This window comes from Elaeis guineensis, chromosome 13, assembly GCF_000442705.2.
Source record: "Elaeis guineensis isolate ETL-2024a chromosome 13, EG11, whole genome shotgun sequence".
Classification (NCBI taxonomy): domain Eukaryota; kingdom Viridiplantae; phylum Streptophyta; class Magnoliopsida; order Arecales; family Arecaceae; genus Elaeis; species Elaeis guineensis.
The window spans coordinates 50706469-50733027 of NC_026005.2; the positions used below are offsets into that span (position 1 = coordinate 50706469).

Consider the following 26559-nt stretch of genomic DNA (forward strand, 5'->3'; position numbering starts at 1 on the left):
TTTACAAATCACTCTCCATTCAAATAGAGTTTCTGTCACACCCCTCCCCCTAGACTGAGCAAGAGTATGATAGTCGAGCAGAATTTTGCTAGCATTTTGTGCTTGAGATCACAAACTACTAGTAAACCCTGTCTGTCTAGCATAACTTGCTATAATTCAGATCATTATATCTCAATCTGTAAGAAAAAAAATGTAATCTTATTTATCTCAAAGATATGCATAACACTTTACTCTTTTCAATATCATTCAAAACATCTTATATTCAACTTCAAAGTACGCTACATTAAGTCTTACAATGTACACACAACACTCTATACATATAGATAATCCCAAAAGCACCTCTCCAAGCTAAAGTGGCCCAACCTCAACTAGTGCTGAATGCTGATGATGTAGTGCGATTCACTAGCACGCTCTAGTACACCTCAAATCTACAAAAATAAATGGAGTGGTAAGACTTATGTCTCAGTGAATGGTCATTCTATCTAATAATCGGGAAAATAGAATGGTTTAACTTTAATGCTCAAAACATATATGAAAAACATACTTCTTTCATAATTTATAAATCTTTCAAACATTTATACTATATACACAAATGAAACGATGTAGTAAAGCAATCTCTATGTTTATCTAGTCAAAAAGCACCACACACTTTCTAAGCTTTCCATAAGTAAAATTTTGCATTCACATCATTCAAATGTATTATATCTTTCTTTTAATATAACATAAACCACATGAAACCATTTTGCTCAAAACCTGCTATCTCATTCTTTACCTCTCTGGAAAACAAACACCACGTACACCCTTTGAGCCTGCTTATATCAAGCACTAACTAAAACCATTTCTTACCGAGATAGTCAAGGAAGCAAAAAGGGTTTCTAGCCCTTCTTTGCTGGTCATACGTGCATGTAGACTTCGCTTCTATGATTATCTGATCCATTGGGTGCTATTCTGGCTAGGGGGGCTCACACCATACAGCACCACTCCCATGGACAGCCTGGACACATAGCATTGGTGCTTTGCCCCACCAGGCTTCTGATTCTTGTAGTACTACCATGGACGGCTCACACTATAAGTTGATCATCCCCATAGGTAGCCTTGACGCATGATTGCCCAATAGATTTCTGGATGATGGTGAACTTGCTCAAACTACTTTTTCAAACCAAATATATATACACATATGCATATACATTTATAACATAACCTCAAACATTCATCCCATCCTGTTTCCACACTTTGTATAGAAAATACGATATAAAACTAATTCTGATTTCTTATTTTAAAACAAAGCATTTTCACAGTTCTAGCATAAATAGAAAACACTGAATCTAAAAAGAAGACCACTCACTGGTTAGGCCAGCTACCACACCTCCTTGGTGCTTGATTCTCCGAAAGCTTCTCTAGGGTTATTCTCTTCTCCTATACATTTGTAAGTGCATCTTGGTTAATGCAATGCACTACATGATATGTGAATGCAAAAATGCATGAGATGCTTCATGTTTGTCCATTTTCATTGAGTTTAACCTTTAACAAAGTTAACCAATTTGCCATTGCTAAGCTTTCAACTATTCTCACAATTGTCTATTAGATTCTTCCTCATAGCACTAACACATTTAACATCACCTTTTATGTCTCATTTCTCTTTCTTATAGCTATTTATCCTTCTTACTACTTTGCCTAATATGACCATAATTCAACCCTCAAACAGTGCACAATTACCATTTGCTCAAACACCACGCAGCACACACTTCATTCTAACCTCTACACCTCACGCCAATCGTACACACCATAAACATCTTCATTCATATTCTGCCCTGTTTTAGAGATGTTGATAAATCAATGAAAATCTAATGTATTTCAGAAGCTAAGTTCATATTCCAACTCCCTCATCACACCCAAATCAAACTAGCTCAATTTAGCCTAAACAAACCAACTTCCATGAATTTCTTCACATGGCAACTGTTGCCCAGAGGTAGCAACCCAAAAAAGGGGAAGGTGAATTGGATTCTCTAAAAATTTTAACAAAATTAAACTTTAAACAAGTATGTGCTTGTAGTTTAATCTAAGTGGTGTGGTAGAGATATGCACAAGATAATTAGCAGTGGAATTAAGATATATACAATGATAAGCAAGAGTAAAAATAAAGTTAAGCAAGGATTACAAGCATGGAAGGTATGCAAAGTATTGAATGCAAGAAGGAAAGGCTAGAGAGAGCACAACACAAACACTAAATTTTATAGTAGTTCGGTGAAATCCGTATCTATATCCACTCACCAAGCTCCTTTTGAGAATTTCACTATAAATCTCCCTTGATTACAGTATGTTTATTTTTTTCGGGCTCACAAACAAAATCCAGTTGGTTTTTCGGGATCACCAACCAAAATCTTACACTAACCCTTGATTACAGTATGTTTATTTTTTTCGGGCTCACAAACAAAATTCAATTGATTTTTCAGGATCACCAACCAAAATCTTACACTAACCCTTGATTACAATATGTTTGTTTTTTTCGGGCTCATAAACAAAATCCAGTTAGTTTTTCAGGATCACCAATCAAAATCTTACACTGTTAGTTTTTCGGGCTCACTAACAATCCAATTAATTTTTCGGGACAACCAACCAAAACCTACAAGTCCAATTCCGAACTTGGACGGGCCTAATCCCTAAATTTCTTTCTCCCAAAGAAATTTGTAAAGAAATAAAAATACAAGTAGATAAATTCAGCACAAAATGAAAAACAAAAAGAAACTCTTTTTGAAGCACGAAGAAGAGGCAGAGTGATGGCTCTTTTGAAGCTGGAACGCTCTTCTTTGAATGCTGAGAGGATGCTTGAAAAGTTGTAGAAGGTATCTCATGAATGCTCTCTGAATTTGAAGCTTAGTTTCACTCTTTTCCTTGAATATTCAATGAAGCTCACTCGATTTGAATGATTTCTTCTTTCAATCCATTTTCCTGGGCTCTTCATTGAGTTTGAAAGCTTTTAAATCCTTTTTGGAAGCTAAAATAGCTATTTCTAGCCGTTTGAAAACAAAATAGAACCATTGAAAATATTTCTACAAAGTTCTGAAATTCTGTAAAACTAGCCGTTAGAACTCGAGTCGACTCAGATTGAGCTTGAGTCAACTGGACTTGAGCTTCGAGTCGACTCGGATATCCTCGAGTCCACTCGACTAGCCTGCAAGTTTGCTTCGAATTTTTGTCCCAAAAATCATGCTCTCTGTTATTTCCTGAGACCTCGACTCGAGCAACTCGAGTCGACTCGACCCCTCCGCTCGGTCGAAACTTTCTCTGTTATGAAATTTTACTTTTTTTGTTACTGTTTATTTGAATCAACTCGACCAACTTGAGTAGACTCGAGTGAACAGTGCTGACTGAAACTCTTACGTGCCAAAATACTTTTTCTTCACCGTTTCAGCTTGAGTCGACTCGAAACCACCTTGAGTCAACTCGAGGTGCCCTCCAATGAAATTTTTGTGATCTTTTTCAATTGAATTGCTCTTCAATTCCAATCTTCTCCATTTTAAGCCTTCTTTCAGTGAATGGCTTAGCTCTTTTTGCTCTGGAGTCGACTCCCCTAAATCTTGAACTCTAAAATTCTTTCTTTGAAAACCTTGACTTCATGAATTTGTGGAGATCTTTTTCAATAAGAATTTCTTTAATTTTAACATCTGGAAAGACTTACAAACATTCTTGAAACACATGATTAGATATATAGTATATTCAAAGTTTGGCAATCATCAAAATCAATCACGGGGTCAACAATCTCCCCTTTTTTTATGATGGTAAAATCAATCACGGGGTCAAGACATTATAAATAATAAAATAATCTTAACGAGCCTTTAATTATTTGCACATCATTAGTTCATTACATATACTCATATCAAAATAATATTTCAATTCAAATCAATGAGTATTAAAATTTCAAGCAGCAAATTCATTGAGTTTCTTAAGCATTATCAAGGTTTCAAACAGCAAATTCATTGAGTTTCTTAAGCATTAAACCTGTTGCGGCCAATCGCCTCGTTGTCGGATCGCCGGGGAACGTGCGCCTGCAAAAATGAGAAGTCCACACTGACCGGAGGCGGCTCCGACGGGGACCCTCCGACGGTCAAGTCAGAGAGGTGACTGGGCAACAGTGAAATGAAGGCAGAGAGCTCAATCGAGAGAGGGAGAGAGAGGAGCGAGCCTGTGGTTTTGAAGTCGAGAAGTGGGGGAGCCGGTCCCTTGCACTGTTGCCTTCCCCGATTTATATAGTGGAGCACGGTATGGCGCCGTCATTAATGGCGCGGACAAGTGAAGATTTGTCAACTCACTGTAGATTGTCAGAGTCGCCATGAAAGTGTCACGTCGTCGTGGGGCTGTCAAATCACCAGGGTTGACAATGCCCTCGGTGGGACAATGCCCCTAGATGTCCGTGCTGCATGTTGCTGTCAGGTCTGACAAGATCTGGCGGCTGTACGGCGATCGGAGGAGCCGACCGACCCTAGGTCGTGGCCAGCTGAGTGGCGTCGGGCCCCTCCGTTGGTCGGCGAGGCTTACGTGAGTCGGCCATCAGACCTCCGGGTTCAGTCGGTCGGGAAGGTACGCCCGACCGACACATCCTCAGTCGGTAGTGGGCCGTTAATCGGCCGGCGATGGCGTCCGTCAGTCGGGCGGTCGGTGCCTCCGGCCGTTAGTCGGTCGGTCCCTCCGCCTGTCGGTCGGTCGGTCGGTCGGTCCCTCCACCCGTTAGTCAGTCGGTCGGTCCCTCGGTGGGTATTCCCCAACAAAACCTTTAAGCATATACTCAACACACTTCTCCCCCTTTTTGAGGGCATCAAAAAGCTTTATGAGAAGAAGCACGAAATATCATCAAAATCAAATGAAATTTAGACGAAAAAATATATCAAATTCAAAAAATTTCGATTTCAACAAAGATATCAAATTTGAACTAAATAGGACATCTGATACCAAAATAAGCAAATTTGATACCAAATTCTTATTGATACCACTCTCCCTTTCTACATAAATCAAATTCAGGGATAGAGCTTTTCAAGACATTCGAGCATATTTAATATCAAATTCGGTATGTCCAATGTCAAATTCACATTGATATCAATTTAGATTTTCAAAAAGGTGATGCTTTTCAACTAAACAAGTATATCATATCAAAAATTTTCAAATCTAATATCAATGTTAATATTTATTCTTTCCTTTTCTCAAGAGATTTTAGACAATTAAGCTTTGAAAAGGTATGTATCAGAAATATATCAAAGATAGTATCAGAGCAAAACAGATTTATCATGGTTTTTCATTGCATATCAAAGAAAATTCTATGATATCTTCATAAATTCAAATGATTTATATGATACCAAAATTAGATTTAGAGATTCATTTCTTAGAGTAAAGATGAGTTTCCAATTCAATTCAACTCCAAGATTGTCAAGAATAATCATGCAAATTAGACTTATGAACGAATATCCAGATTAATAAACTAGTCTCAACATTGGAACACAATTTGTTTGTCTAATGCCATTTTAAATCAAATAAATCAAATTGAATAAACACATGAAAGTACAATTTGAGAAAACTATAAGGCATTTTGATTGAAAGTTTAAAATCAATTGAAATGAATGCCATAAAGCTCAAATTGGGAATATTTTGAGGTAAATGATTGAGAATTTGAGATCAATATTCAAATCAAATCAAATTGGTTAATTCAATTAATCTCTCTCTTTGAATGTCAGAAAATTCATCACATGATATTTTTCTCCTCCTTTTTCTTTCACATTAAGCACCATTACTTGATACCACATTAATCTTCAATTGACACTTATTTTTGGTGTTTTCTCCCCCTTTTATAAGTAATGCCATGTCAATTTTTAAAAAAAAAAAAATTAAGTCATTCTTTTTGATTCGTGATACCATGTGAAAATGTCCATAAAATTCAAGCAATCAACTGATCATTCAATCATAACACTGATACTACTTGATCAATCATAGCATTGGACATATCAAAAAGGATCAACTTTCAAATTCAGATCAAGATTTTTCCCTTTTCTCAAAAAAAATGGATGCAAACATACTTCTCAATTCAAAATTTTGAATAATATAGTCATGAAAATACTTCTCTCCCTTTTTGATATTAAAATAGATTATTCAAAAATATATCACAAGAATTTGTCCCAAACGATACAATAGCAAGAATATAGCCATGAAATTCAAATTTGAGACAAATCTTTTTTTTTTTGCCAAAAGATAGTGCGATAGAATTCAGGGCAAAAATGGACTACTTGATATCAAATATTTTGAGATTCAATCCAAATAACAACCATCCAAAAAGAGTTATCTTTCTTCTTTTGATCAAAATAGATTTCAAAAATGCATCTTCTCCTTTTTGAATATAATAAATTCACTAGTTTGATTTTAAGATTTAAATAAAATTGCTTTGCACTTTAAAGATTTGAGCATTAAACTTAAGCATAAAATATATTTCAACATTTCTATCTTTTCAAATAGATTGCTTTGTGCTTTATAAATCCAAGATAGATCCTTTCAAAATTAGGAATTCAAAGCAAATTATAACAAGATTTTCAGTTATTCTTCAAAAGGATCATTTCTTCCTTTTTTTTATGAAATGCTAAGCAGTTAAGTTCAGAAAAAGGTATGAACTTCTTGAATTTGTGTCAAATGATGTAATATTATGAATATAGCTTTGCAAAATCAGATTTAAGACAAAGATCTTCTATTTTTGTCAAAAAGTAAATCAGTGTAATATAAGACAAAAAGTAAGCTATCTATACCAATTGATTAAAACTAAAATCCTTTTTAAATATTTAGCTTTAAAGATAAAATGATAGCTTCTTTGTAATATTTTGCATGATAGCTTTAAGAGGAGCATTGTTTAAATTTCGATATCGATCAATCAAGACAAAATATGAGTATTCATTAATAAATTCTCTTTTGAGATCAAAAATGATTTCTTGATATCAATTAATTACCAAAAACTGATGATCAAAACGTGTGAAGAATGCACATTTGCTCAAAATGAATCAAATAATCAAGACCATATGAATGCTCAAGCAAATTTATATGACTAGGTTAAGATCAGCAAAGTACAAATGTTTATCAATAAGCTTTCTTTTAAGTTCAAAAAATTTTTCTTATAATATTTAGATAATATTTTCTCTCTTTTTATTTTGCAAATAGATATACACAAATGTAAGCATCATCAAACATACTCAATTTCCAAAAAGTCAAATTTTCATGGATTTGTCAAAATATAATTACAATACATCAGCACATTGTATTTTAAGGAAAAGTCATACTTCATCAATTTGCCAAATACAATAAATGACAAAGACATGAAAGCATATAAGATGTATGAGAGCTATCTCTATCAAAAAGCGGGTTACTAGGGTCACTAAAGATCTAACAAATGAATGCTAGCAACCTAAGATGTGGGTCCTGGCTAGCTAAAAGGAGAGGGAGGTCTGATTTTGGTGGGAGAGGGATTTGAAAAGAAATTATGGCTCAAGAAAATTGAAAGTAAAATGACAGAGCCATATAGCAATTCAATTAAAAAATCCATCCCAGACATAAGGGTCGACTCCTGCTAAATCAAGAGTCAACTCTTGAAGATGAGTCGACTCCAATGAAACTTGGAGTCGGCTCCTCACAGAACTATTTTTCCAAAGAATCCATGAGTCGACTCCTCAAATCAGAAAACAGTTCAAGAATTTTCAAAGCATGGGAATTTGATCAAATTCAAGGAAGAATCAATTGGAAATCAAATTTAGGATTGAGAATGATATTCAAATCAAATTGGAGAAATTAGAATTGATTAATTTGGGGGTATAATAATCAAATCAAGTGAATTTAAGAGAAAACTAGATAAAAGCTCTATGAGTTTCAGTTCAACTAGGGGATTTTGCAAATCCTTAGGGGTTTAGCCTAAGATGCAATGCAATCAAGCACTTTAGTTTTATGATTGAGTGTCATATCTTCAAGTACTTATTTCATGCAAATTTTTAGGAGAATTTTGATAATTTAGCATCTTATGGGGGAATGCCTAAAATTAGTTTTACTCATAATTTTTGGCAAAAATATTCATAGACAATTAAGCTTTTGTTAACTTAAGCTTCTCAAATATATAATTGATAAAAAGAAATTGAGATATCATGCTGAATTTTAAGATAAATTCATTTCATATGGATTCAACATATGATGCATAGAGAAGAGCATATTGACTAAAACATTCAAACCATGTCATAAAACCATTGCAAACATCAAAATCAATCAATCATACCAATCTTACCAATTCATTAAAAGTATTTCAAATAAGAAAACATAATATGAAACCATATTGATAGATCATTAAATTCAATACATTCAACAAAATAATTATAGGTGGTATGATGTGAGAAAGATTTAAAATTTACCAAACATCCTCACCCATTCAAGTTCATTCCCAAGGCATCCATCCATAATATTTTTCTCTTTTCATTCCATTGGATCCTTAGTTTACCTGCAAAATCATTTACTAATTTTTGGTACCCAAGCTTTCTTCGGTCCATAGGAGTTAGTGCTCAAGGTTCCTTTTGGAACCCAAATTTATTTGACTAATATATGGTTAATTCTTTTAATGTTGCACTCTGAAATTTTATGGCCAATTTGATTACATTTAAAGCATTTAATAGAATCATTTTTAAGTGAAACTTTTGTAAACATATTTTTAGCATATTGCTGTTTTCTTGAAGAATTAAAATCAGTTTTTGCCTTATTGAAAACAGCCTTTTTGCTGTTTCCCATTAATTGAAGCTTTTGAAAACTAAAGTTAAATTTTTTAGCTACAAGTTTCAAAATCTCAATCTCTTTTCTTAATTTTTCATTTTCTCCCATAAGCTCTTGCTTTTCTTTTCGAAGATTTTCATTTTCTTTTAGGGAGAGTTTCAAATTATCATATTCCTTTTTCAGCTCAAAATTTTCTTCAACTAAAGATTTTTCAGATTTCATCATTTCTTCCTTTTCTTTAGCCAAGAAATTCTTTTCTTTCATTAAAAAAATATTGGACATTTTAAGCTCTTTATTTTTCAACCTCAATTTATTGAATTCATCCATGAATTCATTGAAGGCATCAAATAATTCTTCAAAAGTAAAATTAGAGGAGTTTTCTGAATTTATCTCATCCTCCAAGGCCATGAGGAAAAGATTTGCATTTTTATCCTCATCCGACTTGATGTGTCACTATCTCCCCAAATCTCTAGTAATGCACTTTTTTTGATCTTTTTGGGGTGCTTCTCGATTAAGGGACAATCCAACTTGTAGTGATCCCTCTTGTTGCAATTGTAGCAAGTGACACTTTTTCTTTGTTTTTCTTCATTTTCTTTATTCTCCAAGTTTTTCTTCATGAGGAACTTTTTGAATTTTCTTGAGAGAAGCATCATGTCCTCATCATTTTCACTCTTCTTCTTCTTCATCTTCCTCCGACTCGTCGCTTCCTTCAAATTTGGCAGTGGACTTGAAAGCAATGGTTTTCCTCTTAGGCTCTTCTTCTTCCTCCTTTTGAGCCATGTTTAACTCATGTGTCATGAGTGAACCAATGAGTTCTTCTAAGGATAGTTTGGTGAGATCTTTAGCTTCTTGAATTGCCGTAACCTTTGCTTCCCATTCTTTTGGCAAAGACTTCAAGATTTTGCAAATAAGTTTTATAGTTAGTATGAGATTTGCCAAGTCCATTCAAAGCATTAATAATTTCAATAAATTTGAAAAACATATCAGAAATTGACTCATATTTTTTCATTTTAAACATTTCATACTTATGAACAAGCAAATTAATTTTAGACTCTTTAACTTGGCTTGTTCCCTCATGAGAAATTTCTAATTTGTCCCAAATTTCTTTTACCGATATGCATGTAGAAATTCTATTGAATTCATTAGGATCTAATACACAATATAAAACATTCATAGCTTTAGCATTTAATTCAAATAATTTCATATCAAGCTCATCCCAATCCTCTTCGGGTTTGGAAACATCATTACCATCTACTTTAATTAAGGGTATGTGTAGACCTTTAATTATAACTCTCCATAGTTGATAATCAAGTGCTTGAATGTAGATACGCATGTGTGCTTTCCAATAAGTGTAATTTGTTCTATTAAAAAGTGATGGTCTAGATGTAGATTGTCCTTCAGCAAATAAAAGACCACTTAGGGTTGCCATAATCTTTTACTTTAAAACCGTTAGATCAACAAATAATAACAAAGCACCTGCTCTGATACCACTTGTTGTCCAAAGGTAGCAATTCAAGAGGGGGTGAGTTGAGTTCTCTAAAAATTTTAATCAAATTAAACTTTAAACAAGTATGTGCTTGTAGTTTAATCTAAGTGGTGTGGTAGAGATGTGTATAAGATAATTAGCAGCAGCATTAAGATATATACGATGATAAGCAAGAGTAAAGATAAAGTTAAGCAAGGATTATAAGCATGCAAGGTATGTAAAGTATTGAATGCAAGGAAAGGCTAGAGAGAGCACAATACAAACACACAAAATTTTATAGTGGTTCGGTGTAACCCGCACCTACATCCACTCAAATTTTTCTTGAGAATTTCACTATAATCTTTCCTTGATTACAGTATGTTTGCTTTTCCAAACTCACAAACAAAATTCAGTTAATTTTTCGGGATCACCAAACAAAACTTTATATTGTTAGTTTTTCGGACTCACTAACAATCCAGTTGATTTTTCGGAACAACCAACCAAAACCTACAAGTCTAATTCCGGCCTTGGACGGGCCTAATCCCCAAGTTTTTTTTCTCAAAAAAACTTATAAAGAAACAAAAATACAAGTAGATAAATTCAGCACAAAATGAAAAACAAAAAGAAACTCTTTTTGAAGCACGAAGAAGAGGCTGAGTGATGGCTCTTTTGAAGCTTAAACACTCTTCTTTGAATGCTGAGAGGATGCTTGAAAAGTTGTAGAAGGTATCTTGTGAATGCTCTCTGAATTTGAAGCTTGGGTCCTTTCTTTTTCTTGAATATTCAATGAAACTCTCTCAATTTGAATGATTTCTTCTTTCAATCTACTTCTTTTAGCTCTTCATTGAGTTTGAAAGTTTTTAAATCTTTTTTGGAAGCTAAAATAGCTATTTCTAACCATTGAAAAACAAAATAGAGCCGTTGAAAATATTTCTGCAAAATTCTGAAATTCTGCAAAACTAACCATTAGAACTCGAGTCGACTCAGATTGAGCTTGAGTCAACTTGACTTGAGCCTTGAGTCGACTCGGATGTCCTCAAGTCGACTCGACTAACCTACAAGTCTGCTTCAAATTTTTGTCCCAAAAATCATACTCTATTATTTTCTGAGACCTCGACTCGAGCAACTCGAGTCGACTCGACCCCTCCACTCGGTCGAAATTTTTTCTGCTCTGAAACTTTACTTTTCTGTTACTATTTATTTGAATCGACTCAACCAACTTGAGTCGACTTGAGTGAACAATGCCGGCTGAAACTCTTACGTGCCAAAATGCTTTTTCTTCACCATTTCAGCTTAAGTCGACTCGGAACCACCTTGAGTCGACTCGAGGTGCCCTCCACTGAAATTTTTGTAATCTTTTTCAATTGAACTGCTCTTCAATTCCAATCTTCTCCATTTTAAGCCTTCTTTCAGTGAATGGCTCGGCTCTTTTTACTCTAGGATCGACTCTTGAACTCTAAAATTCTTTCTTTGAAGACCTTGACTAGATCTTTTCCAATAAGAATTTCTTCAATTTTAACATCTGGAAAGACCTACAAGCATTCTTGAAGCACAAAATTAGATAAATAGTATACTCAAAGTTTGGCAATCATCAAAATCAAGCATGAGGTCAACAGCAACAACATAACATCAAGGTCCTTAACCCTAAATCACATAACTTGATCAAAGGAATGATAATTCATGCATTTTACACCCAAAACTTCAAATCAAAACAAGTTACAAGCTGGAACTCTTACTCCTTTTGCCCAAAATGCAAGAACAATCACAAAACAGTATGCTGCCTTCTCCCAAAACCGGTAGTACTCTCCTCCAATCCTCCAACTTCGCTTCAATGGTATTAACCAAATGTTCTAAGCTTTGTTCTCTTAGTCTAGGACCTGAAATTCTCTTTCTTTCTTCTGATTTCTCTCTTAGTCTTAGTCTCTCTCTCTCTCTCTCTCTCTCTCTCTTATTCTAAGTGTAAAAACGAAACAAATGAAAGGAGGAGAAGAAACGAATGAAGGTGGTGGGCTGTGTTGGGTGATAAGTGGCTGCAATCTGCTGCATGGCACAAGGAGGAAAAGACACCAAAAATAAAAAGGAAGAGATGAGGAAAGATGTGGACATGTGGCGACTTTGGTGCTTTGACCATTTTGCCCTTCCTACTAACACAATTTTGCAAAATTGCCACTTATGTATACATGCACTTTCACGTGAATTCTCTACACTCCACTTCTTGTTTGTGGCATGACATCCCAACACTAGGCCACATGAATTCTCACCAACATTTTTGCTGTGCATACCTTGTAATGTCTCTCTTTTAATCCACTCTGCACTATGCTCATATATGCAAAGCGGTAGCATCCAACAATCCAATCAGTCCAATCAAGATAATTTTATCCAATCGTGGTTAGACTAGAGATAGTAGTTCAATAGAAATCAAAGGTGATCAAATATATTAGTACCCCACGAGAGTCAAAGTAGAGGTCGGTACACCAATTGGCAGTCAGAGATCAATTTGATTAAGTAGCTTCATCTAATTAGAGTCATGAAAAATATAATGATTTAATAGAGATCAACAAAGACTAGATCTTGTAATGCTCGACAAAGACTCGAATGGTGCGGACATGTTGTCCAACTATAGAGTGGTTCAAAATCCCCATCAAAATCAACTCGAATTCAAAGCAATTGAGGATCCTTCATTGGATTCATAGATCAAGTAAAGAGAGAATGCTAGAGGAGAGAGAAATTAACAAGATGGAACAGGCCTAATCAAGTGACAAAGCCCAACAATCCAATCAATCTAATCAAGATGATTTAATCAAATCATAGTTGAATTAGTATATAAACGGTTCAATAAAAAATTATGGATGGTCAAATCTAATGATACGTGGTCTGGCCAAGATGGATGTCGACAATGCTGTCCAACAGTCATGGATCAGGATCCCTTTCACTAAGATCATTCTAACTCATTAATGGTATTCTCAAAAATCCAAATAACCCTCAGAGAGAGAAATGATTGAGAGAGAATTATAAAGAGAGAAAGTAAAGAGAGAAATGAGAGAGAAAAGCTTAAGAGAGAAAAAGAGGGAAGAGAGAGAAGAGAGAATGGGAGAGAGAACTTTCTTCTCTCTTTTCTTTTCTTTTCTTTTTTTCTTCTTTTTTTTTTCTTTTTTTTCCTTCTTCATCTCTTCTTTGGCCGAACAGGGGACCCTTTGATCCCCTTATTTCCCAAAGCAGAGGAGTCCCCAACTGGTGGCCCCTATGGCCGAAAGAGAGACCATAACCGTGCGACTAAATGCCCTGGTCCAGTGACTAGCGGTGACAAACGATGGTGAAGAAAATCAGAAAAAACATATAAAAACAGGGGTCGTTGTTTTTGTTCAAAAATCCGATGATGACTAGCCAGAAATCATGATCCAAGGACTAGGGAAGATGTGGAGAAAGGATTAGAAAGATCTAACCTGAGCTTCGACGACAATTGACCCGCGAATCCAGTGGATACAATAAAAGATTTCTAGGAAAAAGAAGAAAACGAGGGATTTCTCCTGTAATAGCTGGTGGCCGACGTTGATAGGTTTCCATAAGGGACTTGGTCCCTTCAAATAGTGGAGGGGGAGGAGTTAGACTCCTCCCCGGCTTCAATTTCCGTGGAAATCGGGAAGAAGAAGACTCCTAATTGGAATCTTCTTCATCATCCTATTTTTTCTCTTTTCTTCATGCTTTAAGATTTGTGCAATTGCTAAGTTGATGGACTAGGTATCACATTCTCCTCTAAAAAAATTTCATCCTCAAAATTTTTCTTACTTGTGCTTTCAAAAGATAAGGATTTAAAGTTCTGATCTCATCCTTAAACCTTTCGATATCCTAATCATTTTGTAAAAGAAAGGTCAAAACCATAAGAGTTGGTCTAAATAAGAATCATTCATTTCTTATAATCGAAATCAATATATCAATTCTAGATAAAGATATCAAATTTCTCGCCAAAATCATTAACTACACTTAATCGATCTATCACAAAACTTTACTCTCAATGGATGAACATTCGAGGATAAACATCTAAAATCGATAAACAATCTCAGATTCTTTCTAATAGATAGAGAAGTATGAACTTCAATTCTAAGAGAAGAAATATATACCAAAATATTCTAAATCTAAAATCAAGAACTGATAGTCCACTTGTCCTAAACTCAAGATGCTAAAAATTTTCTTAGCATAATAGATAGGAGAGCTACTTGTGAAAAATCACATAACAACATCTAAAATAATCCAGAATCAAGAACATTATCCTTTCTATTACCAATGAATTTCTCTATAGCGAAAATCAAATCAAATAATCTATCATAAACTTTTAATTCAAAGAGTTGATATTGCTAATCAACATAAAATAATCCAAACTATCAAAGTTTCATTGCACACTCTGATTGAAACCAATCAATATTCTCTGGATTCATTAAATAATTTTCAATCAAATTACTACTTTGTATTGGAGATCTAAAATTAGTTTCCAAGTAAGTTGAAAGAAACTTTTAAGTCTCATCCCCAATATGCATTGATTATATCCATCTAAATTAACCTTTGGGTCCAATTACATATTCAAAACCATTATATGGGTTTACTATAATTTAATATGAATTAAATTTTAATTCTTGTGTCAATTCAATTAGACAATGTACTAACCTCAATATCTCTACCAATCTAGTTTCTCGTCGAGTGTCGATGATGCTCGTAAATATCTGGATCATTCATATAATTAGGAGAAACATCAATCCATCCCTCTAACCAAGTGACATTGTAGTTCTGAATGCTCATTCTATAAGGCATCTACTCTGGATTATAGGATATCCCAATTTCTTGCTCAAGCTCTGGCTCTGAGATATCCTCGGATTAATGGTATGGCTGTAGAGAGATCTATCCAAATATACCGACAATAAAATCCTATCAGTAAGATGATCCGAACTGCATAAGATAGTAGCCACTAAAAAACGATGCCTCGGACGTTCCATATCTATATCCATATGGATCATAAGCTGTCTGCGGATAATAGGATGCATAATGTAAGGATGAATCTGATATATCCATAGATCCTACTCTACATGTAAGGTCATCTGCAACTGCATTGCGTACTGAACGACCTTTAGGAGCCTGTCACCTATATGAAATCGTATTCTTGCGAGCTCTATTAGCTCATGCACCATAGTCTCTATTCTATGTGGTATGTGTATACTGAAACTCACTGATGAATCGAAGACTATCCTATGGCTGCATCTTTATGCCCCTCTATGATTTTGTTGTGCTTGGAAGGATGGATGTCTTCTTTCTGATTGAGATGATCCATTTCATCTCAACATTTCTTGCTCAAATCTCTAGGAGGATGTCTCGGATATGGAGTCACGTGATGAATGACTCCTATGGTCTCTCAAACTGTGGCTGATCAACAAGAATCTTACATGGAATATTTTTATCTGCCCATTGTCTTGGATCCATCCTAATCTCCCTAATTACCAAACTGATTGGTTGTGGAGGAAATTCCAACTCATCAAGCTTCGACTTTTGCTGCTGGCCTGCAAGCTATCCGATCATCAGATCCTCATCATCAAGATCATAATCATCTATTATCGGATCTGTGTACTTCAGCTGTACTTCCTTCTGAATGTATTTTAGTCTCAATCTTGGATTGTAGTAGACATATACAAGATCGTTGAGGCATCCTATGTCAGACGGTTTCTCTACTTATTGTGGATGAGGATGAAAGTCAACCAATTGTGCTCATAGCCACTAGAGGAGACCGTTTGAAAAAGAATACGAATAGCACATCTTTCAAATAATTTTGGATTGTCCAAAATGAATCCACCATTCATTTTTCTAAGCCCATGAACACGCATTAAATGCTATTTATTTTTTAATTTTACTAAAAATTAGGCCTAGGCTACTATGCGCATCATGCATCAAAATCTTTACAAACAGACATCAATTTTATGCTGAAAGTAGCTTGAATCATCTTAAACAATATTCTAATTTTATAGTTATTTTTTTAGTTTTAATTTTTTGAATAATTTTTTATTTCAAAATATATTTTTAATTTTAAAAAGTATATAATTAACGAAAATTAATGATTTTAGGATCATTATGTAGATCGTCCAAAAATCTACAACATATAATGAAATCATACCAAAATCAAAAATTTTGGCATGATTTTTTCTTATTTTTCTATTTATTGTAATTTTCAACCAAAAAATGCAAAAAAAGAAAATGAGAGAGGAAAAGTTGGATTACCTTAAATCCAATTGAAATATCTTGATTTTCTAATGAAATCACAGCGAATTTGGCTATTTGGAGCGTTTGTTTTTTTTTATGCTATTTAAAGGTAAAGAAATGAAGAGACATAAAAGTAAGACTTCTCTACCTCTTCGATATATAAAAAATACCCATCCCCCCAACTCCCACCCCATCCCACCATACCCATACGTTCACTTACGAACCAACCCGAACTAGCCAAAACCACACCAAACCACGTGGTTCGGAGTGGTGCCGCATCGAACCAAAAGGTTCGATGCGGTATGGATTGGTTTTTAGTGATTTCTCGAATTATAGGCCCGAATCAAACCAATTCCGCATCAATCCGATTCGGTATGGGATGTACCAGGCAGTTCGGTTCGATAAAAAATTCCATGCTTTTAAGACCGAATTTTTTATTTTGAAGCTCAAGATATATAGCCAATTTTCTCCCTGGCTTGACATAATAATGATGTGGAGTATACTATAGGCACAATTCTGACTTCAAGGACTTCTATTTTCTGACTGTAACATGTATTTCCAATCCCTTATTCTAGATGCAGGCAAATAATAATGCATCATACATCTCATAGGTGCTCAAAAAAAAAAAAAGGAAAGAAAACCCCAAAAGGGGAATAAATAATTCACATATTCCTGCGACTTTCCACAAAAGAATTGGATCTGCTGACTCTCTCTCCTCAATGTAGCCTTGTGTATCAAGTACTCTATGACTACAGTCGGGACAAGTTTTTGTGATTTAGAGTGGTATAGCATATAGCCAGATGAAATCACTGCCTAAAGAAAAGCTGGTAATGGATTTGATGCCTGCAAAGAAAGTGCTATGCAAGAAATCCATGAATGAGTTTTCTCTCCTGAAAGTCCCACACAAATACATCACTTGATAAAGGAAGGGTGGCTAGTAAGGGTACGGGATTACCTTATGAAAATTCTTAAATCCTCTGTTTCGATAAAATATGGATGCATGAAAAATTGCAATTGCCTTGTTCGTATTAAGTGTTTTAGACACAAAGCCCAATGGGTTGTCTTAGGTGTCAACTAAGCAAACAAATGATAAAAGAGTTTAAATGCATGAGGAAAACCATAATACCAATGACAAGGATTGAAGTGTTGTTGGCACAATACACTGGCAAGTGCCATGCAATTGTAATGCACGACACCAAGTAGCACATTACGGGAGGCAAAATGACATCAAGGTACTGAAAATAGCAAGGACATAGGGCTTTTCTTTTTTTTTTTTTTCCTTGCTATAAATGACATTTTAAAGCAATACTGTAAACCCCTCTATGGGGCCATAGAATCAAGAATATGGACATGCAACTATGCAGCCGGTCTTTTAAGCCAATATAAAATACTAGAAATGCATAAACTTTAATTTAAAAACAATCATGGATAAAAATAGATAGCAATCATTCATGAATTTTGGATGCAAAAATTTTTAGAGACTGCGATATGAAAAAGAATGAAGGCATATATGTTTGTTGAAGTGCTGTTGTTGATTACTTTTATATTAGATAGAAACAATTTGGAGACAAAGATATAAGATTTTTCTTAACAAATTTTCATGTTCTAGCAGTGTCTAGACATAACAAACTTGACGTGTTTAAGACTTAAGAAATGAGAAATCAAAAATTGCTATTTTGATGGAATCCCAAAAATATGGAGTTTTTATTTTTAAATGTGACCTTATTTTGATGGTATTTGAAATGCAGATTTGTTGAACTGAAAATGGGGGGTAGTTTTCTATTTACATGTAAGTTGTTAGGTCTATTAAAAACAAAAATAAAATAAAACAAAAGGATATTTGCTTAAATGAAAATTACGTAAATAAAGTTACTTTTCTCCACCTTCCAAGTCATAGTCATATCCAATTCATCAAATGGTGGAAAATAAGAAAAGATCAACAACCTCTTAGACTTGGCATTGAGTATATTGAACTACGTACAACCGGTATGAGTCAATATGGATCAATATCAAGTGAAATCATGCAGCTTCCTTGGTATTTGGTACTCAGCCCACACACATGCTAGCACTTTATCCCCGATAGATAATGCAAAGTAAATAAATGACATTAGCAGCTAAATGCACTCCTTTTCCTCTCAACTATTGGAAGGTGGAAGCAGAATATATCCAACCCATACGACCCAGTACGAATCAAAATCAATCAATACTAGGTGGTTTCTTTGGTAGTCAGTACTAATATCATACAAATGCCAGCGCTTTATCACCAATAGATAATGAGAGTAAATAAATAATATTGGAAGCTAAATGTGCTCCTTTTTCTCTTGACTATGATGAAAGATGGAAGGAGATTCTTAAGAAAGAAGAAGCCAGAAATGCAAGCATTGAAGTTACTTTAAGCTTAATCAACGACTGAATAGGAGATACCATGGCATATGGCTTCAGCTACTTAAGGAGATGGAGCACTATATCTCGACTTATGAGGGCAAACGGAGATGTAATGATGAAATTCAATTGCTCCCAAAGAAATACCCAAGCAAATCTATAATTTGATGACTACCATTGACTAGAACTACTAAATTCATTGATTGTCTAGAAAAAGTGGCAAAGTTACTATAAGAAAATTTGAGTTTTTAGTTACATGCAAAGTAAGGATCACCGACTCGGAACCAGACCCCTTATCAGCCAGTGGTATGAGTCAGTATGCCTCCGTACTACACTGTACCAGACCTGAACCATTACGAAAATGAGGGATGAACCGGGGAGGAAAAGAGAGAGAAAGAGAGAGGGAGGAAGGAAGGAAGGAAAGAGAGGCTGGCAGAGATATCGACAATGGCCATCAAAGGGCCGTCGGAGGGTCGCCGAGGCCTCCCAAGCTCCACGATCCTCTACGAGACAAAATGCGAGAAGAGAGAGATAGAGAAAGAGAGGGAAGGGAGAGAAGAGGAGGCCATCTAAGGCTATTTTGGGCCGTCCAGCAGCCACGGCGACCATCCAACAACCCTCCAGCAGCCTTCCCGTCACCTTCTACTTCTTTCTCTTCTCTCCCTTCTCGTTCTCTCTATCTCTCTCGCATCTTCCGAAGGATCAGGAGCCTTGACAGCCCTCCGAAGGCCTCGACGGGCCACCACCAGTCTTTTCCTTTCTTTCCCTTTCCTCCTCTCTCTCTTTCTCTCTTTCCTTCTCCCTCGCTCCGTTTTTCCCAGCATTCCGAATTGAATGCTTGAACCACACCAATTAGCCATCAATACGGTTTGACACACTCTGAACCATTCGATTCGAGACGATTTGGCAAATCCTGATGCAAGTTTTTGTGTCCCGATAGGACGGGTGGCATCCCGGCTATCCCATCCCATTTATATGAAAAAACAGGATCAAGACGGATTCGAAACTCCAAAACCCATCTACACGAGACAAGAAGAAGAGGAGAGAAGGAAAGGAAGGAAAGATGAAGAAAAAGAAAAAATGAAAGGAAAGAAGACAAAAAATAGAAAAAAAAAAGCAAGGGAGAAGAAAAAGAAAGGAAAAGGAAAGGAAAGGAAAGAAAGGTAGAGGAAAAAAAGAAAACAAAGAAAAAAATAGAAAAAAAAGAAAGAACGGAAAGAAGGAAAGAAAGATGAAAGATATCTACTGGAATGCATGACCAAGCTACTGTCGAAATGAGATGGGACAATGGGGCATCCCGTTCCATGAAGAGATTGGGACACCTTCATCTCACAGGATTTAAAACCTTGGTTATATGTAATGCTAGTAATTTCTCTAATATTCATAATAAAGCAGGCTCTCCTATTGGTGCTTTAATAGCTTGCAACTAAGGTCCACAATATCAGAACCGGCACTCGTACCGGTAGGCCAGCAGTACAGTACGGTATGGTATCATGCTATGCCATTCTGATGCATACCAACAAAGGGAAACCACAGAGCGAGGAGTGAGGAAAGGAAGGAGAGAGAGGGAGGGAGGGAGAGAGGGAGAGGGAGGAAAGGAGGGACGGAGAGGGAAAGGGAAGGGGAGAGAACGAGAGGTCGAGAGAGAGAGAGAGAGAGAGGACTTTCGAGCCACCTAACCTCTAGTTGAAGCGTAATAGGGACGGAGCCCCTATTTCAAAATTTTCAAGAAAAAGGCTCCAGCCTCTTGTTTTTTGAATTTCTTCTAAGTGAAGTCGATAGCGACTGCCAACTTCACCTCTTTTCAAAAAAAAAAAGAGAGGCTGGAGCTTTTATTTTGTTTTGAAACAAGGGGTCTGCCCCTATTACACTTTGGCCAGAGAATAAAAATTAAATATTTTGATCACCATTGATAAGAGCTACTAAATTATCTGACAAAGGGAGTTGACAAATGTACCACAAGAAAAACTATGTTTTTGTTGCAACACACATAACGGTGTAATACCACTGAAATGTTCATATTGAAGCTAGGCACTCAAATCTTGGTGCAACTATGCTTTGATATCTTCCTAGATTAAAATGAATTCACTAAGAGGGACAAGCATATAATCTAAGATGGAAAGTCTCCTTTCATATCAAAAGTTCTTACATCCTTTATACATGAACTGTATTAATTATATTAAAGGAGAACTTTCAATTTTAGATGTGCTATGGCTCTGATATCTCCACAAAATAGGGAATAATTATATGCCAATGCTAAATATGTGATAACAATCAGTTAATAAGTAAATGTGCGGTCTCATAACTCAACCAATTTTGGTCGAACATTAGAAGAGAAAGTTAAATTCTTATTATTGCAAATAACATAACACGAATACCATATAGCATTTCAAATCAACTAGGAACCTCAATACAAAAGATAGATCCACACATCAATTCCCTATATGTACTTATTTAATGAGATCATAATTAGAATTAACATTCTTATGGTATTATAAACAAAACAAATAGATATTATATGTAGATATGCTGAAATAAAAAGAGGGGAAAAAACAAGCGTAGAGCTTCTAAGTCAATATACATGAAACAACACACAAGGAAATGATAGCCATATAAATACATATAACCATGCATGCAACCCATGCACGTGCATGCAACTTATATAGATGTATGTGCATCATGTATGATGTATGTATATGCATATGTGTATACATGAATGTAGTATGTATTCATGCATAAGGCTCTGGAACAAGAAGAACAAGTAGAAAGAAAAACTTACAAATGAAATTATTGGGTGTTTTTGAAACACAAAGTCAAGCTATGACCGACGCCTAGCTTTGGACATTTGATAACTTGAACACACAAATACTTCAAAATCTTCACAGCCAAGATGCTGCAATGCAGTTCCCAGAATCCAGAAGTTATTCAATTTTACTTTGACAAGGCTAAGTCATCCACAAAGCCAAAAAGCTAAGAACGTAATGTTAGTCATTATTAAACTGATGGAAATGGTTTGAATCCCTGAAAATAATTTACCTGCAATGAAAATCAGAAGCAAACTTGCTGAACAAGTGGCACTCTCCACATATAATAAGACATATAGTAATTACTATCTGCAGGCTTGTTTTCCAGAGATAAAAGCAACTGTTAGTTTCTAACTCTGGCAGAAAGGTTGGCTTTTTCCCCATCCTCCACATCATGTAAGACCAAACTTGATTCAGGAAAATATACATCTTTGTTTAGCCCATCTAAGAGCCAATTCAGTCTTGTGTAGCTAATACTGAGCCAAGGGTGTAACTTGTCCCCTGCAGTAAAAGAGTTGACTTGGTTCCTAATAGCCATCCAACTGTTTCCTGGAGTCTTTCTGAAACCCTTCTCCTTGATCAGTGCTCTTAAAGCTTTGACATCTTCCCAATTCCCAGCTGCAGCATAAATATTGGAAAGAAGAATGTAGTTTGCAATATTCCATGGTTCTAGTTCAATGAGTTTTCCAGCAATTATTTTTGCCAGTTCAATGTTAGAAAACACTTGGCAAGCACTCAGAAGAGCTCTCCATACACTAGGATCTGGTTCCATAGGCATTGAGCGAATCAGATCACGAGCTTTATCCAGGCTGCCTGCACGGCCAAGTAGATCTACCATGCATGAGTAATGAACAACCTTGGGTGTTATATGGAAGTCCCTGGTCATGGAATGAAAAACTTCCCATCCTTTCTCAACCAGACCAGAGTGGCTGCAAGCAGATAAAACAGAAATAAATGTCACACTTGTTGGTCTCTCACCAGCATCTAGCATTTGGTAAAATATATGAATTGCATCTTCACCACGCCCATGAATTCCATATGCAGCAATCATAGCATTCCAAGATACAATATCTCTTTCTGGTAGGTTTTCGAATACCTTCTCAGCATCGCTTATGCTCCCACATCTTGCATACATAGTTAGAAGAGCATTTCCCAAAGGAACGTCTATAGCCAAACCAAGTTCCCTTCTGAGAATGTATGCATGCAAGCATCTACCTTGTGGTAGATTTGCCATATGTGTACATGATGGAAGAACATTAATCAGTGTGGCTGAGTTGGGTTTCACCTCTGAGTGCATGAGGTAAAAGAGTAAAAGGGCTTCATTTGGTTTTCCACTGCGAATGTAGCTCGCAATCATAGCATTCCAAGAGACTAAATCTCTATCAGAGGACCTCCAAAATATATGGAGTGCAGCTGATTCATATCCACAGTCCATGTACATATTGGTCAGTGCAGTGCTCAATGATGAATTGACATCAAGGCCATGTCGCGTTACGTAACCATGGATTGATCTGCCGACATTCAAAGATAATTTGTCTCTGCATCCTGCAAGAAGAGAGACCATGGTAAATGAGTTGGGTTTAGTTCCCATTTGCTGCATTTGTCTAAAGAAACTCCAAGCCTGGCTTGTCAATTGATTACGAATCAAACCTGCAAATAATATGTTCCAAAGAACCACATCTAACTTGTCCATTCCATGAAAAATCTGAAGAGAAGATACCATACAATCTAACTCTGCATACATGCTCAGTAATGCACCTTCAATGGCAACATCACCCTTCTTTCCAGTTTTCAGGGCATAGGCATGAAGCTGTTTACCTTTCTCTAACTCACCAGAGTGAGCACATATAGATAGCATTGTAGCAATGGTGATTGAATTTCCTTTTATGTCCTCCAATTGCATCTTTTTAAACAAGTTGAATGCTTTGTCATATAGCATGCAATTTTTATATGCAGAGATCATGGCATTCCATGCCGCCAGATCTTTTATGAGCATCTTTTCAAAAGCCAAAGTTGATGATTCTGAGTTTGCACATTTACCATACATATCAATCAATGCATTTGCTACAAATTTATCGGATGAAAACCCATACTTGACAGAGAACTGATGAATTTGCTTTCCCAACTCGAAACATCCAAACTCCACACAAGATTGCAAAGCAGCCAACAATGTCACAGAGTCTGGAGATACATTGTCTACTAGCATCTGGACAAAAACTTTCAAAGCTTCATCAACACCTCCCACCTGAAAATACCCATATATGATTGCATTCCAAGTCACTGTATTCCTTAACACCATCAAATCAAATACAGACCGTGACCACCTTATGTCAAACCCCGAATAGAACCCAATCAATGAAGTCCCCACATGTGGCTCTGATTCAAAAAACCCTCTTCTCAAACAATAGCAATGTATCTCTTTCCCAAGTCTTAAGTAGGACAACTTGGTGCAAGCAGAAAGGAGACTAACCAGGGTCACTGAATTGGGATCAAAACCAGCTCTTCTCATTCTAGAAAACAGCAAAATAGAATCTCTATATTGCAAATTTTTAACATGCCCAGAAATCATGGCATTCCAAGATGCCAAGTCTCCTTGGGTCATTTCTTCAAACAGCTCATACGCATCATCCAGGAACCCACATTTGCAGTAAAAATCAATAAGTGCTGTCCTAACCCGGACATCTTCGATCAAGTCGGTGCCACTGATATGAGAATGAATACTTTTGCCAAGTTTGACGTCGTGTAGCCTTGTGCACGCCTTAAGAACGAGCGGCAGTGTGAGTCGATCGGGGGCAACGCCCGAAGCTTCCATTTCAGCGAATGTTGCGAGGATTCCTCTATCATTCTTGAGCTTGAGGTGGTACTTGAGGATGGAATTCCAAGCATTCTGGTGTTTGGTTTGAGCTTTTTGGGAGGAGAGTGGAGGGCACAGGAGGTTCGTTAAGGTGGAAGACATCATTCTGCTAGATATATACAAGGCAGTTGAAGAGCATACAATTAGTGCTGCAGGGTCGGGTTGGGTCCGACTTTTCCCAAAGTTTTCCCAAGCATACAATTAGGTCTAAATTTTGTTTCACGTCCGATATATTGAGCGTCTGTTCCGTGAGCATAAAAAATTTATTCAAAAATTTATATTTTTTAAATAATTTTTTAGATAAAAATTAGATAAAAAAATAATTTATCTATATTTTTTATATATTAAAAAATGGATCAGAAATCTATTTATCTATATCTTTTTACGATATCTAGTTTTCTGGATAAGTTGTAAAGATTTACCTACATTTTCCATAATATTTTCATTATATAAATATTATTATATATAATAGTGTGATATGATATATTATATTATTATATTGTTATCATAATATAGTTTACAATAATATAATACATTATATTATTATATTATATTATTATATCATAATATTATAATATATTATAATATACTATAATAATATATTATATTATATTAATATCTTATATTAATATAATATAATATATATTATATAATATTATTATATATAATATAGTCTAATATATTATATTATATTAGCATAAATTATTATATATAACATATTATATTATTATATTATTAAGCTATTAATATAATATAATATATATTATATAATATTATTATATATAATATAGTATAATATGTTATATTATATTAGCATATATTATTATATATAACATATTATATTATTATATTATTATTATAGTATTATATAAATATTATTATATATAATAATATAATATAATAATATAGTATATTATTATAATATAATAATACATTATGTTAATATCTTATCTTAATATTATATAATATATATTATATTATATTATATTATTATAATATTTTATTACTATAATATATTATAATAATATAGTATATCATATTATAAAATTTATTATAGTATTATATTATAATATTCTATATTATATTATAATATACTATATTAAAATATAATATAATATATTACATTATAATATATTATATAAATACTATTATATATAATAATATATTATATTATTATGATATATTATATTATATTATATTATTATAAGATTAAGGATATACTAGTGAACCCTCCGCGCTTCGTGCGGCTATGAGAAATGAAATAAATGAACAAATATTGGAGTGAATGAGCTAGCCAATCAATGATATAATTGTAGAGTTTGAGAAGGTTAATTGGCAGGAATAATTAGTATTGATTGAAGAAGAGCTTGAAACTTATAAGCAAGGAGATTATACATAATATAACATATAATATTTTATGAAGCGAAACATACATATATATTGGTTTATGAAAATATGAAAAGCTTATTAATCCAACAGGTGTTTCAGTTTCATTACTTTAGGAATTAAATTATAGGTATCTGAATGAAATCAAAATAATTTAAACACATGAACATAGAGAACATTATTTTTAAAATGTGAAAACAAATTAGAAGATGACATATATTATATTGTGATATAACAAATTATTTCTAATTTAATAGATATTTCAGTTTCATTGTCTCTATGTCAATTGCACAAAATAGACATTTGATTTGTAATTTCCTATCGCCACGAATCATATTTTTATTCTTTGGACACAAATAATCTTCTGTTTTAAGTTCGCAAACCTTTATGTGACATATTTTTATATGCACGTTTGGTGCTAACATCTCTTTTAAATTGGTTCTATTTTATCTCAGAATTTTTCTTTCTTCATTTGGTGGTAGCAAAGAATGCAAGAAGTGGACTCCTTTGTATAGATTTTGTGATAGTAGAGCAATACTATAATTGTAGATAGCTTGTGGGTAATTTGTGCCAAATGCAATTTGAAGATGTGATAGTCATATCTTTGTTGGAGAAAAGATGAGTTCCGAGAAGTATTGAAGCTCTGAAATTTCTTGCTTCGG

At 34.8% G+C, this 26559-nt stretch overlaps 1 protein-coding gene across 1 annotated transcript; it reads right to left on the reverse strand.

The window, feature by feature from the left end:
* Positions 1-226: 226 nt before the first annotated feature.
* Positions 227-24715, reverse strand: LOC105052032 (pentatricopeptide repeat-containing protein At3g16610-like). Its single transcript, XM_010932716.4, is given in 4 exon segments — positions 227-428; positions 21633-21746; positions 21890-22083; positions 22085-24715. Coding segments are annotated over 3 exon segments (2832 nt in total). The 5' UTR covers positions 24617-24715; the 3' UTR covers positions 227-428; positions 21633-21640.
* Positions 24716-26559: the final 1844 nt, after the last annotated feature.